The sequence below is a fragment of the Macaca nemestrina genome, chromosome 9 (assembly GCF_043159975.1).
Source record: "Macaca nemestrina isolate mMacNem1 chromosome 9, mMacNem.hap1, whole genome shotgun sequence".
NCBI classification, from domain to species: domain Eukaryota; kingdom Metazoa; phylum Chordata; class Mammalia; order Primates; family Cercopithecidae; genus Macaca; species Macaca nemestrina.
This window is the reverse complement of record NC_092133.1, coordinates 41,577,795-41,593,638: the sequence shown is the minus strand read 5'-3', so window position 1 is coordinate 41,593,638 and position 15,844 is coordinate 41,577,795. Positions and strand designations below refer to the sequence as shown.

The window sequence follows — 15,844 nt, the reverse complement described above, 5'->3', positions numbered from 1 at the left end:
ACTTTTCCCAGCAAAAGTTCTGAAGTTCACTAAGACCAGCTTTATGGACCCAGTCTCCCAATGATGTAGTCTGGAAGATGGGCTACAGTGGCCAATCTAAGTGTTTCTGGGGTTGGTTATGGTATTAACTGCCTAAACCACATGCATGGCTAATATTGGAGGGAAGAGTGATTTTCTGTAGAAAGCATGGGATACTATTTACTCCTAGAAGGTAGAAGGACTTGTGTTGTATGTACATTAAACATCAGATTTCTGCTGTTGCCTCCATTCCAAGATCTTGAGAAATTGTAAATGCATCATTTTCAAATAGCTGTTCTTCATCTGAAAAGGAAGGGGATGGAGAATTGGGGAATAAATAGTTGAAATAGATTAATTACATGGAGTGGGAGGGGTAGGATATGGAGAAGCAAAAAGGGAAAGCATAATTATAAGACCTTCCCAGGTGATGTTCCTGGTCAGTCTATCAGAGGTTTAAAAAAAGGGAAGTGAGCAGGCACAGTGGCTCATGACTGTAATCTCAGCACTTTGGGAGGCCGAGGCGGGTGAGCTGAGATGGCACCACTGCACTCCAGCCTGGGTGACAGAGCAAGACTTTGGGCTGCCGGTTGTCCATTTTTATGGTTATTTCTTGATGATATGCTAAACAAAGAGTGGAATATTTATGCTTCCCCTTTTTTTTTTTTTTTTTTTTTTGAGACGGAGTCTCCCTGTTGCCCAGGCTGTCATGCAGTGGCCCAATCTCAGCTCACTGCAAGCTCCACCTCCCGGGTTCATGCCATTCTTCTGCCTCAGCCTCCCGAGTAGCTGGGACTACAGGTGCCCACCACCACACTCGGCTAATTTTTTTGTATTTTTAGTAGAGACGGGGTTTCACTGTGTTAGCCAGGATGGTCTCAATCTCCTGACCTCATGATCCGCCCGCCTCAGCCTCCCAAAGTGCTGGGATTACAGGTGTGAGCCACTGTGCCCAGCCTGTGCTTCCCCTTTCTAAATAATGTAGGGTAACTTCCTGATGTTGCCGTGGCATTTGTAAACTGTCATGGTGCTGGTGGGAGTGTAGTAGTGAGGACGACCAGGGGTCACTCATGAGCATCTTGGTTATGATAGGTTTTAGCTGGCTTTACTGCAACCTGTTTTATCAGCAATATCTTTGTGACCTGTATTTTGTGCTGACCTCATATCTCATCTTGTGACTTAGAATGCCTTTACCATCTGGGAATGCAGCCCAGTAGGTTTCAACCTCATTTTACCCAGCTCCTATTCAGTCAAGATGGAGTTGCTCTGGTTCACATGCCTCTAATATTGCTATTTCAACTGAAAGCCTAACTCCTGATAAGTTCCCACTCTAAATCATCATTCAGCTATCTTATTTACCATAGTTGTGAAATTAATTAGAAAAAAATCTGAAAGTGCATGCTTTAAATGTCAGTTCTAAAAAGTAAATCCATACAAGTATTTAGGACTGAAATATACTGATACCTCCAACTTTGAAATGGAGCAAAAAATAAGAATGATGAATGGATGTGTGAGAAAGCAAATATAGCAAAATGATAAGAATTATAGAATCTAAATGTTGAGTATATGGGTACTCACTGAACAGTGTTCAACTTTTTTTGGAAAGTTTGAAATTTTTCATAATAAAATGTTGGGGAAAAGTAAACCTTATCTAGAATTTATGAGGAATATAATAGCTACACAAGTATTCTCATTAGATCGAAATAAGAAATTTGACATCATTTTTGTAAGTCAAAAACACATGAATGTAGACTATTTCAGTTGTTTCAACCCAGTCCTAACATTGTATTTTATTTTTCTGATGACTAAAATTGGATTAATTTAAAATTTGATTCACCTTAATACTGATTAATTATGGTGATGTAGCCATACTTAGCTACATATGTGTTAAAATAAAGTATGACAAAAAAGTCTCTAAATATTCTGCCAATATTTTGTTGCATAATACATTCCATTTCCTAGATGTATACAAATATGTTCACAGAATTACCTCAGTTGTAGGGAAAAATATATACTAACTACATCTCAACCAGTCTGTGTGCCAGTATACTTAAACCAATTGAAATTTTAATGCAAAAATCACATAGGTTAGAACCCAGTCCTAATATGGGTAGTCTTGGTGGTTGCACGACAGTATTAATATACTTACTGCCACTGAATTATACACCTAAAAAATGGCTACAGTGGTAGATTTTATGCTATGTATATTTGACGATGATAAAAAATTTTTTAAAAAGAACGAAGTATTTTTGGACAACCATAAGACACTGTGAAGGCCCAGACAGCTTAGCTAAAGTGGGTCAAAAGGGTCAGAATGCTAAACAAATGCTACCTACGTTCTGATTTTCCTTAGATCCTATGAAACCTGACTGAATTTGAAAGCTGAATATAACAACAGTTTTGGATATTATTGCCATGGATTCAGTTCAACTTTTTTCCTGTTCTAATTGAAAAATTTTAATCGGAGCACAGAATTGAAATTCGTGTTGTTCCACAAAGAGTGGAGAACCTCACCCATCTATAATACCTAACTATATAGTCTTTCCCACTGAGAATAGTTAAGCTGGTTGTTCTGACAGAAGCCACTTACCCAATTAAGTGAAAAGTGCAGAGTAGGTAACATGCTTTAATTAGCAGTTGTTTCCACTTGTATAAATTCTAATGGAGGGGAGGAGAGAAGGGTCTCATTGAATTGAACTGTATTTACCCTGATGGAAATCGACATCAAAACTTGTGTTAATTGGGAGAAAAACTGAGGAATTGCAACCTAATTCCACAAGAAAAAATTACACTTCATGAAGTACCCTTAAAAGCAAAGTGGGAAAATGTTTTAAAATTACTGATCTCAATAGAATTTTATTTTTATTAATATAAGCACCCCAGACTTGATACTTCTAGATTTCAGATTTCAAACATACACACCCAAATTTATCATATTGCTATCCTAAAAAAAAGAAAATTATCTTGATATATTTATCTCCTTTGTGCTTTTTTGAGAAAACAATATTACATAATAATACCGTTTTCTCTGTTATATTTATACTTTACCAGAAAGAGAAATGAGGTTTTTTTCCTCAGCTGAAAAATGGAATGAGACTATATGTAAAATCACTCGTGTAATACTTTGTTTTTCCAAGTTCAAGGTATTGGTGATGTTGAACTGGGGAGAACACTGAATTTAATATATTACTGTGCTTACTATTCCTCAAAGAATTATTAGGTCTTATAAAACAAAAGCAGCTTGAGGTTTGTCTCCTTGCACTCAAGTTCATTAGAGAAGGTGAAGAATTACTGAAAAGATAGAGGAGATTACATAAAAACAAAGTTCAGAAAACATAAGATTTTGTAGAGGAAGACAAGGAAAAACAGAAAAAGTAGAAACTGCTGTAGTAGGAATGTATTGGTGGTTTTGTCTCCTTAGTCTTTTAATATAGGACAAAGATTCTGTAATGTAGTAGACTCATCCCATTAAGTAAGAGCTGCAGTATAGAGGAGGCTGAAGTCATAAAGATATAAATGTCATCATTTTCTCTTTTAATTTACAGAAGCTGCTGGGTTTGTTTTGCTACTGATGAAGATGATAGAACAGCTGAATGGGTGAGACCATGCAGGTGCAGAGGATCTACAAAATGGGTTCACCAGGCCTGTCTACAACGCTGGGTGGATGAAAAGCAAAGAGGAAACAGTACAGCCAGAGTGGCATGTCCTCAGTGCAATGCTGAATACCTAATAGTTTTTCCAAAGTTGGGTAAGAATATCTTTAAAAACAACACAGATATATTTGATATTATATATAACTTTATAAGGTTATTTTAACATGAACCACCTCTTTGTTTTTGTTTTTTGGGGCATGAATTTCTACACTCCCTTTCTCTTGTTTCCTCTCTGAATGTCAGAGACATTTGTTTTGCTAACAGTTTACAGTATCCTTAATATATCCCCAAATTTATCCATTTGCCTGTGTATTAGCTGTCTATTTGATAGAAAGGAGAAAGAACTTGCATACCTGTGTGGATATAATTGAATAACAAAGCTATAATAAAAAAGCTGACTTAGCTTAATTATCTGGAGACAGTTGGTGTAAGACAAAGAAAGCAGTAGTATGTTTTTTCTAATACTTCTTAATTCTTCCTGTTAAAGAATAAAAGTAGATAAATTAAAGATTTAATAAGATGTGACATTAAACTCATCTTTGGAATCCAATTTGTGTGGTTTCTTTCATGAACACTGCTGTCCCTTTTCTGTGAAGTGGCAGGTAAGAAATAACCAAAGATCTTTGGGAACAGGCCTAGCATGGAAAAAAAGTATAGCAGACTGCTTACAAGAAGCAGTCTAAGGCTGATGTTTAGTGAGCCTGTTCCATTACAGCCATACAGTTATAAATTGGTGTCAATCTCTTGGTTTGGTGTTTATACCATGCCAGCTGTTAAACTTTTTTTTTATAACCCTTGACTGTAACTAAGAAGTATAGGAAGGCAGCTTGGGTTCTGGGAAGGTCATAAGGAAAGAAGGACTTTGGGGGCAGAGGAATTCTGGAAAAATTGGAAATAATTATTATGTATATTGTTTTTTATAAGTGCTATTCATACTGAAATCAGACCGATGTTTTTGCAAATGAGGCAACATAAATGCAGATAATGAAGTGCTTTTCTAATGTGAGAAGATTAATAATAAGGGCAAACAAAATTTCCTTGGTTCTCTGTTTTTCTCTAACACGCACAGGAAGAAATGATAGCTTCCTATGAAAGGGAAGTAGTGTAGTAGAGAAAGTAGTGTTTTCAAACATTTGGGATTTGTGGACCATGTGATGGGTCTTCAGTGCATACCACTGATTTTAGATAAACACAAAAGAATAATTCAAAATGTTTTTATTGTAAGATCAAAGCAGTATTTTTTTTTTTTTTTTTTTTTTTGAGACGGAGTCTGGCTCTGTCATCCAGGCTGGAGTGCAGTGGCCAGATCTCAGCTCACTGCAAGCTCCGCCTCCCGGGCTTACGCCATTCTCCTGCCTCAGCCTCCCAAGTAGCTGGGACTACAGGCGCCCGCCACGTCACCCGGCTAGTTTTTTGTATTTTTTTTAGTAGAGACGGGGTTTCAGTGTGTTAGCCAGGATGTTCTCGATCTCCTGACCTCGTGATCCGCCCATCTCGGCCTCCCAAAGTGCTGGGATTACAGGCTTGAGCCACTACGCCCGGCCCAAAGCAGTATTTTTAAATCAGTATCAGGAAAAGCAATGATTGTTCACATTATTGTACCACCACATTAATGGTGAAAGACTCACTAAAGTCCAAGTTAAGGTTTCATATTTAACTGATTTCTTTTCTTGCTCTTAGTTTTATTAAATTAGCCCCACCTTTGAATTATAGATTTGGGAAAAGCAGCAAGTATATGGTATTTCTGTTAGATGTTTTAGATATTCAAATGGACACAAAAATTATTACAGTAATTCTCACTGAAAACTACATCAAGTTGACAAGTGTATGGCACTCAACAGGAAAGTTGAATATTTTAATTTGGGAGATGGCGATGTGTAGATGTGTCCTTTTGGTTGAATTCAGTTCTAGGAAATATGTTTTCAGATTTAGTGCAGTAATTGAATATGGTTTTAAGTCTACCTACTTGTTAGAAAAGAGTAAATCTCGGCCGGGCGTGGTAGCTCATGCCTATAATCCCAGCACTTTGAGAGGCGGAGGTGGCCAGATCACAAGGTCAGGAGTTCGAGACCAGCCTGGCCACTATGGTGAAATCCCGTCTCTACGAAAAATACAAAAATTAGCTAGACATGGTGACGTCTACCTGTAGTCCCAGCTACTTGGGAGGCTGAGGCAGAAGAGTTGCTTGAACCCAGGAGGCAAAGGTTGCAGTGAGCGGAGATCGTGCCACTGCACACAAGCCTAGGCAACAGAGCCCATACTCCATCTCACAGAAAAAGGAAAAGAGTAAAACTCTTTGGTTAAGCTGTTTGTATCATTATTTAGTCTGCATATTTTGTTACTAAGAATTGTGGCCGAGCGGGGCGCAGTGGCTCACGCCTCTAATCCCAGCACTTTGGGACGTCGAGGCGGGCAGATCACTAGGTCAGGAGATCGAGACCATCCTGGCTAACACGGTGAAACCCCATCTCTACTAAAAATACAAAAAAATTAGCCAGGTGTGGTGGTGGGCGCCTGTAGTCCCAGCTACTCGGTTGGCTGAGGCAGGAGAATGGCGTAAACCGGGGAGGCGGAGCTTGCAGTGAGCCGAGATCGCACCACTGCGCTCCGGCCTGGGAGACAGAGCGAGACTCGTCTAAAAAATGGAATTGCGGCCGGGCACAGTGGCTCACACCTGTAGTCCCAACACTTTGGGAAGCTGGGGCGAGTAGATTTGCTTGAGACCAGCCTGGGCAACAGGGTGAAACTCCATCCCTACCAAAAATAACAAAAAAAATTAGCTGGGCATGGTGGCAAACACCTGTAGTCCCAGCTACTCAGAAGGCTGAGGTGGGAGGATTGCCTGAGCCTGTGAAGTGGAGGCCACAGTGAGCTGTGACTGCGCCACTGTACTCCAGCTTGGGAGACAGAGTGAGACCCTGTCTCAACAACAAAAAAGAATTGTAGCCAGTAATGGTAGCTCGCATCTGTAATCCCAGCACTTTTGAGGCTGAGATGGGTGGATTGCTTGAGGTTACGAGCTCGGGACCAGCCTGGGCAACATAACAAAACCTTGTCTCTACAAAAAAAAAAAATTTAGCCAAGTGTGATGGAGCACACCTGTTGTAAGTCCTGGCTACTTGGGAGGCTGAGATGGGAGTATCTCTTGAGCCCAGGAGTTTGAGGCTGCATTGAGCTATGATTGCGCCACTACCTTCTAGCCTGGGCAACAGAGTGAAACCAATCTTTAAAAAAAGAGAGAGAGAATCATAATTTTACTCTCAAATGCTATGTTCAAGCTGATCACTATACTGTCATAGAGGTATGGTACTTGAGTTAGCCACTTAAAATCATAGATATGTTTTAATGACATCAGTGTTACAAAAAAATGAATATCTGCTGGGCATGGTGGCTCACGCCTATATCCCAACACTTTGGGAGGCCGAGGCAGGCAGATCACCTGAGATCAGGAGTTTGAGACCAGCTTGGCCAACAAGCCAAGAGACCAGTAGAGACAAGTTGAAACCTTGTCTCTACTAAAAATACAAAAATTAGCCAGGCGTGGTGGCAGGCGCCTGTAATCCCAGCTACTTGGGATGCTGAGGCAGGGGAATCACGTGAACCTGGGAGGCAGACGTTGCTGTGAGCCAAGCTTGCACCATTGCACTCCAGCCTGGGTGACAGAGCAAGACTTTGTCTCAAAAAAAAAAAAAAAAAGGTATATCCTTCATTTGAGTAGGTATTGTTAGCATATTTCCTCTTGACAAAACAGAAAAACAGTATTAGCTCCGCTTTTTTTTTTTTTTCAAATAGATGCGGGGTCTTGCTATGTTGTCCAGGCTTGTCTCAAACACCTGGGCTCAAGCAATCCACCCACCTTGGCCTCCCAAAGTGCTAGGATTACAGGTGTGAGCCACCATGTGCCCAGCCTGCTGCTGTATTCTTAACATGCTGAAGATACCTGTTCAAGGGCTGCAATTTTAATTATATTCACAATTTTCCATGCAGTTATTAACAATGACTCAAGCCAGCTATTGTCTGTAAATGAAGCCATGTGTGAATTGGCTTTCAGATCGTGGGCTCTTCATTGCCACACACAAAGCTAGTGCTCTAGCCGTGCTGATTCCAGCACAACTTTTCAAGTCAAGGTTCAAAAATAATTGTTGGTTAAAAGAAAATATCTTCTTCTAAAAACTTTTTAAAAGTTGCTTGTATTTCTTCATTAACATATTACATTCGTATATGCTAAGAGTTGATTCGTACTCTGTAAACTGGTGGCTTCATGCAGCCATAAAACAAAATACTTAAGAGCATACATCTGTAATAATAATTGTTCTTCCTCTCTGTATAACACACATAGCACATAATGTCCAATAGTGTCATCTGATGATAGAATTTTGCCAGTAGATTGTTTTATTTCTGTCTGAGCACATTTGTCATTAATTTTGCAGCTGACAGTAGTTGAATCTGTTTTGTTAAAAGAAGTACCTTTGACTATTATTTTGATATTTTAATGACAGAATTCATAGTGGAGGCTTTGGTTGGTTTACTGGAGTTGTTGAAAATGATCTGAACACTTCAGTGGCTTCTTGTCCCTATTTAATAATATATCACGGTACAGTGGAAACAAGGATGTCTCCTAGTACAGAGTTATCACTCCTAGTTTACTGATCACAGCTCATTCTAAGATCAGTCTTCACTATAAAATCATACTGTTATCATTTACGGCATTCTGAGTTAAATGTATTTTTCACTTTTACTCTTTTGAACCATTGATTAATTTCCCTAAATTTGGGATTTAACACAGTATGATAGTAACAACAAAATATATGTTTAACCAATGTATACAACTCACATGATGTGGAAGTATGTTAGCCCTTTCCATTTTCCTTATGATAGTGTTTTCTTAACGTATCCTTGTAGAGCTTGGGTGATCCTTAGAATGTAACAGCAATAAAGAACCTAAAAGGATTTCTATGAAAGTCATAATCTTCTCAAAATTTGTGAAATGTTTGTGATCAAAGCTTTTATCACTTTTTTCTCAAACTGTCTGTAAACCAGTTAATAGATTGCCAGGGACTGCCATTGGTCTCCAAAGACACTTGATAAACACTGACTAGAAGAAGGAATAAAAGACAGAAGATACAGAGAAGGAAAGGTGATGATGGTTAATATTCTATGGGATGATCTCTGTGCAGCAGATTTTGTGTTGTTTATTTTTTTAACTTTTCAAATGGATTTAGCCCCCGTCTGGCTGGTGCTAACTGGCCAATTCTGCATCTTTTCTGGTACTTGTCATGGAAGGAATGAAGAGGTAGTATAAATGTATGTTCTTCATTGTTAATAGGGAGTTACTTGTGCTCAGCTGTGAAAAACCTAAAGGATTCATCAGAATTTTATCCTTCTCACTGTTTGCCACCCATGTTAGTTTGCTTTTTTCTTTTTTCTAGTGAGTTAAGTCAGTTGTATGTATGCACCTACTTAAAACCTTGCTACTCAAAATATGATCTGAGGACCAGCAACATTAGCATCATTGGGAGTTATTAGGAATGCAGAACACCACCCCTTTTCTCCACCCCCCTTTTACTGAATAGAAGTCTGCTTTTTTTTTTTTTTTTTTTTTAATTTTTATTTTTTAAAGACGGTGTTTCGCTTTGTTGCCAACGCTGGAGTACAGCAGCACGATCATAGCTCACTGCAGCCTCAAACTCCTGGGCTCAAGCAGTCTTCTTGCCTCAGCCTTCCAAGTAGATGGGATTATAGGCATGTGCCACCACACCCAGCTAATTTTTCTTTTTCTTTTTAGAGACGGGGGATCACTATGTTGCCCAGTCTCAAACTTCCTGGCCTCAAGGGATTCCCAAACCCCCTTGGCCTTCCAAAGTACTGATAATGTAGGCAAGAACCACCACACCCAGCTGAAATGTGCATTTTAATGAGATCATTGAGTGATTTCTATGCACATTAAATTTAAAAAGCATTGCTTTAAAACATACAAGGAATACCAACTGAGAAAAGTTTGTTTTATGAATAAAGTCTGTCCATAAACTTTGAGACCTGGTAATAACCTTGTTATTATACAGTGATATTAATTGGTGATCCCGACCCTGTGTAGGCCTAGGCTAATGTGTGTACTTGTGTCTTAGTTTTTAACAAGAAAGTTTAAAAAGTAAAAATAATAAATTTTAAAAATAGAAAAAAGCTTATAGAATAAGGATAAAAAATTTTTTGCACAGCTGTACAATGTGTTTTAAGCTAAGTGTTAAAACAAAAGAGTCAAAGTTAAAAAAAGTTAGAAATGTATAGAGTTTAAAAGTTACAGTAAGCTAAGGTTAATTTATTACTAAAAATTATAAATTCAGTGTAATAAGTATACAGTGTTTATAAAGTCTATAATAGTGTATAGTAATGTCTTAGGCCTTCACATTCACTCATCACCCATTCACTGAATCACCCAGGGCAACTTCCAAACTTCCAGCCTTGCAAGCTCCATTCATGGTTAAGTGTTCTATACAGGTATACCATCTTTTATCTTTTATACCATATTTTTACTGTACCTTTCCTATGTTTAGGAACACAAATACCATTGTATTATATTTGCCTACAGTATTCAATACAGTAACATGCTGTACAGGTTTGTAGGCTAGGAGCAGTAGGCTATACCATATAGCCTAGGTGTGTAAATAGGCTATACCATACTGACTCTATGATGTTCACAAAACTACAAAATGGCCTAAGGACACATTTATCCCTGTGTGTGGATACCCATCATTGAGTAACACATGAGTGTATGTTAACTGGGTTCTTCAGAGATGTCCTTTATCAGGTTGAGGATGTCCCGTCTATTTGTGATTTGTTAAGGGCTTTTGTCATGAAAAAGTGTTGGGTTTTGTCAAATGCTATTTCTCTATTGATAATCATGTGGGTATTGTTCTGTATTCTATTAATATGGCATATTACATTTGGTCGATTTTCATATTAGACCGGCCTGGGATTCCTGGAATAAGTTCTACTTGGTCATGTTTGCTAATACTTTGTTGGGAACTTTTGTGTCTGTACTCGTAATGGGTATTGGTCTGTAGTTCTTTTGTGATATCTTTGGTTTTGGTGCTGGAATCATACTGGCTCATAGGATAAGTTGGGAAGTGATCCCTCCTTTATATTTTTTAGAAGAGTTTGTGAAGGATTGGTGTTTTAAATGTTTGGGAGCAGTGAAGCCATTTGGTCCTGGGCTTTTATTCATGGGAAATTTTTTTATTACTAGTTCAATCTCATTACTTACAGGTCTATTCAGATTTTCTATTTCTTCTTGAATTAGTTTTGATAGTTTGTGTCTTACAAATTTGTCCCTTTCATGTATATTATCTAATTTGTTGGCATATAGTTATTTATAGTATTTTTTAATCATCCTTTTCATTTTTATAAGATTGGTAGTAATGCCCCTTCCTTAATTCATGATTTTAGTCATTTGAATCTTCTCTTTTTTTTCTGGTCAGTCTAGCTAAAGATTTATCAGGATTGGCCGGGTGTGGTAGCTCATGCCTGTAATCCCAGCACTTTGGGAGGCCGAGATGGGCGGATCACCTGCAGTCGGGAGTTCAAGACCAGCCTGACCAACGTGGAAAAACCCCATCTCTACTAAAAATACAAAATTAGCTGGGCATGGTGGTGGGCACCTATAATCCCAGCTACTCGGGAGGCTGAGGCAGGAGAATCACTTGAACCCAGGAGTCAGAGGTTGCAGTCAGCCGAGATCATGCCACTGCATTCCAGCCTGGGCAACAAGAGCGAAACTCCGTCTCAAAAAAAGATTTGTCCAAGTTTTTTCTTTCTATTCTTGCATTCTCCGTTTCATTTGTATCCACCCTAATATTTATGTCCTTTCTTCCTTCTGCTTGGTTTGAATTTAGTTTGCATTTCTCCTTCTAGTTTCTTAAGGTAGAAGGTTAGTTGACCTGGGATCTTTTTGCTTTCTTTTTGTCCTTTTTTTTTTTTTTTTTTTTTGAGACAGGGCCTCACTCTGTCAAACATGCTGGGATGCAGTGGCACAATCTCAGCTTGCTGCAACCTTGACCTCCTAGGCTCAAGTGATCCTCCCACCTCATCCTCCCAAGTAGCTGGGACTGCAGGTGCTCATCACCCAGCTAGTTTTTGTATTTTTTTTAAACAGAGACAAGGTTTTGCCATGTTGTCCAGGCTGGTCTCATACTCCTGAGCTCAAGTAGTCAGCCCACCTTGGCCTCCCAAAGTGCTAGGATTAGAGGCGTGCACCATCACAGCTAGCCTTTTGTTTTGTTTTGTTTTTGAGACGGAGTCTCGCCCTGTCGCCAGGCTGGAGTGCAGTGGCGTGATCTCAGCTTACTGCAACTTCCACCTCCTGGGTTCAAGCGATTCTTCTGCCTCAGCCTCCTGAGTAGCTGGGACTACAGGCATGCACCACACACTGAGCAAATTTTTGTATTTTTAGTGGAGACAGGGTTTCACCATGTTGGCCAGAATGGTCTCGATCTCTTGACCTCGTGATCTGCCCACCTCAGCCTCCCAAAGTGCTGGGATTACAGGCGTGAGCCACTCATCCTCAGCCACCTTCTTTATTCTTTTTCAGAGTCTTGCCATGTTGCTCAGGCTAGAGTGCAGTAGCTGTTAACAGGTACAGTCAAGGCTACACTGCAGCCTTGAACTCATGGGCTCAAGTATCTTCCTGCTTCAGTATCCTGGTTAGCTGGGACTACAGGTGCATACCACTGCACCCAGCTCCTCTTTCTGTTTTTGTTATTTTTAAATAGATTTTAGAGCATTTGTGGGTTCACAGTAAACCATATACCAGCCTCCACCCCTGAGCACACACAGAGTGCTCACTACTTTCCCCACTATCAACATCTTGTACCAGAGTGTTACATTTTTTACAGTCAATGAACTTAAGTTGACACATCATTACCACCCAAAGTGTCCATAGTTTACATTAGGGTTCACTCTTGGTTTTGACAACTGTATAATATATAATGTATAAAGGGTTCATTCCAGGTTTTGACAACTGTATAATGACATGTATCCACCATTATAGTATTATGCAGAATAGTTTCGCTGACCTAAAAATCCTCTGTGCTCCATCTTTTCATCCCTCCCCGAGCTCCTGGCCACCATACATCTTTTTCTTTCTCCATAGCTTTTCCTTTTCCACAAGGTCATATAGTTCGACTCATACAGTATGTAGCCTTTTCAGATTGTCTTTTATTTAGTAACATGCATTTAATTTCCTCTGTATCTTTTTGTAGCTTGATAGATCATTTCATTTTAGTACTGAATACTCTTCCATTGTCTGGATGTCCCACAGTTTATCCATTCATGTACTGAAAGACATCTTGGTTGCTTCCAAGTTTTGGCTATTATGAATAAAGCTGTACACATCCATGTACAGGATTTTGTGTGGACATAAATTTTCAACTCATTGGGGTAAATACCAAGGAGCATGATTGCTGGATTGTATGATACAAGTATGTTTAGTTTTGCAAGAAGCCTTGAAACTGTCTTCCAAAGTGGCTGTACCAAGTACCATTTTGCATTTTCACCAGCAATGGATGAGAGTTCCTGTTGCTCCACATCCTTGCCAATGTTTTGATTTGGGTCATTCTGATAGATGTATAGTGGTATCTCATTTTAATTTGCAATTTTCTAGTGATAGATGATGTGAAACATCTTTGCATATATGCCATCTGTGTATCTTCTTTGATGAGGGGTACAAGTCTTTTGCTCATTTTAAAAATTAGCATGATAGTTTTCTAATTGTTGACCTTTAAGAGTTCTTTGGATATTTTGGATAAAAGTTCTTTGTCAGATGTCTTGGGCAGATCTTTTCTCCTTGCTTGTCTTCTCATTCTTTTAATCTTCCTTCCTTCCTTCCTTCCTCTCTCCCTCCCTCCCTTCCTCTCACTGCAAGCTCTGCCTCCTGGGTTCATGCTGTTCTCCTGCCTCAGTCCCCCGAGTGGCTGGGACTACAGGTGTGCCCACCACCACACTCAGCTAATTTTTTGTATTTTTAGTAGAGACAGGGTTTCACCGTGTTAGCCAGGATAGTCTTGATCTCCTGACCTCATGCCGTGCCCGGCATCTTCTTTTCTAATGTCATTTACAACTATAAAATTTCCTCTAAGTGCGACTTTAGCTGTGTATCATAATTTTTGTTGCGTTTTCATTTATCTCAAAATATTTTCTAATTTTTCTTGTGATTTCTTCTTCGACTCACTGATTATTTAGGAATGTGGTGTTTAATTTTCACGTATTTGTAAATTTCCCAGATGTCCTTGTTATTGATTTTTTAATTTCATTTTGATCAGAGAGCATACTTTGTCTGATTTCTTAACTACATTAAAACTTTTTTTAATGGCCTAACATAGGTTTATCCTGGAGAATGTTCCATGTGTGCTTGAGAAAAACATGTATTCTGTTGCTGTTGGAGTATTCTATAAATGTCTAGTTGATTCTGTTATTTTCAAGTATTCTATTTCCTTATTATCTTTTACCTGTTTATTATTTAAAGTAGAGTGGTGAGTGGTGTCTTGTGCCTATAATCCCAGCACTTAGGAAGGTCGAGGTGGGAGGATCATTTGTGCTAGGAGTTCAAGACCAGCCTGAGCAACGTAGTGAGACCCTGTCTCTACAAAAAAAAAAAAAAAAAAAAACACTTTAGCCAGGCATGGTGGCACATGCTTGTGGTCTCCGCTAGCTCAGGAGGCTGTATCAGGAGGATTGCCTGAGCCCAAGAGTTCGAGACTGCAATGAGCTCTTATTGCACCACTGCACTGCAGCCTGGGCAACAGAGTAAAGCCTTATGTCTTTAAAAAAAAAGAGAGAGAGAGAGAGTGGGGCATAGAAGTCTCCAATTATTGTAAATTGCCTGTTCCTCTGGTTCCATACATCTTTGCTTAATTTATTTTGGAGCTCTGTTAAGTGCATATATTTATAATTGTTATGTCTTTCTGATGGATTGTCCCTTTACCATTATAAAATATCCTTTTTGGTTTCTAATAGCAATTTTGTCATTAAAAATCCCTTGACTGATATTCGTGTAGCCATTTCAGCTCTCTTATATCTCATTAAGAGTAAATTCTTAGTTTTCAAGTTAAATTTTTGTCATCTTTATTTTATTATTTATGTATTTATTTATTTGAGATGGAGTCTTGCTGTGTGGCACAGGCTGGATTGCAGCTGCACGATCTTGGCTCACTGCAACCTCCACCTCCCAGGTTCAAGCAGTTCTCCTGCCTCAGCTTCCCAAGTAGCTGGGATTACAGGTGTGCACCACCAGATCTGGCTAATTTTTTGTATTTTTAGTAGAGATGAGGTTTCACCATGCTGGCCAGGCTGGTCTCAAACTCCTGAACTCCAGTGATCCACCTGCCTCGGCCTCCCAAAGTTCTGGGATTACAGGCATGAGCCACCATGCCCAGCTACTCGTATTTTATTGTTGCTCTTATAACTAAACATTAACTGAAACTTCTTATATAGAATTTTTACCAGTAACCATCCTCAAAAAGTGGTTTTCAAGTGTTGAGTGGAGTGTAAATGCTTAGAAGGGAAAGATGTTCACTGGGGATGAATAGGACCAATTCCTGGGAGAAACCTTCCTAGAGAATCTAGGATATAAAATTAATAGTTGTAACTATTTTATTTTACAATATTTTAATATCAGTGGTAATATCAATAGCTATCATTTGCTAATAGGCCCCTATTGCCTATTTTTCCATTCTCTGTTTCATTCTAGGCACTATGTTGATCACTTTGCCTATATTATTTAAACTTCTCAAAAGCTCTGCATAATAGATAGTGTCCTCAGTTTATAGATAAGGAATACACTCAGCAAATTTATGTAATGGAAGCCCATGGGCTTCCAGCAAATAAAGCAAGGAGCCAGAATTTTACACTGGCAAATTTCTTATTACTGTCACTCAGTGAGTCAGCTACCAGGCCACATATGGATAAGTAGTTTCAAGTACCATAAGAACTAATAGAGATAATGTGAATTTGAACTAATTTGAGATACTGTTAATAAATTACACAAATGATGTGTAAGTAACAAACATTTTATGAGTTAGTACCACTAGAATTGAAAGAGAAGTATATAGCCAAAAAGCAAAATGATAGCCAGCACTATCAAAAATGCAAGCACTAACAAATTGCCTATTCTCTTTTCTTTCTCT

At 38.9% G+C, this 15,844-nt stretch overlaps 1 protein-coding gene across 1 annotated transcript in view; it reads left to right on the top strand.

Annotated features, from left to right (window-relative positions):
• MARCHF5 (membrane associated ring-CH-type finger 5) overlaps positions 1 to 15,844 on the top strand; it is a 56,266-nt gene that overhangs the window by 15,559 nt on the left and 24,863 nt on the right. The window contains exon 2 of the mRNA XM_011738998.3: positions 3,561 to 3,763. Coding sequence (XP_011737300.2) covers positions 3,561 to 3,763 — 203 coding nt within the window. The remainder of the gene's footprint in view (positions 1 to 3,560; positions 3,764 to 15,844) is intronic.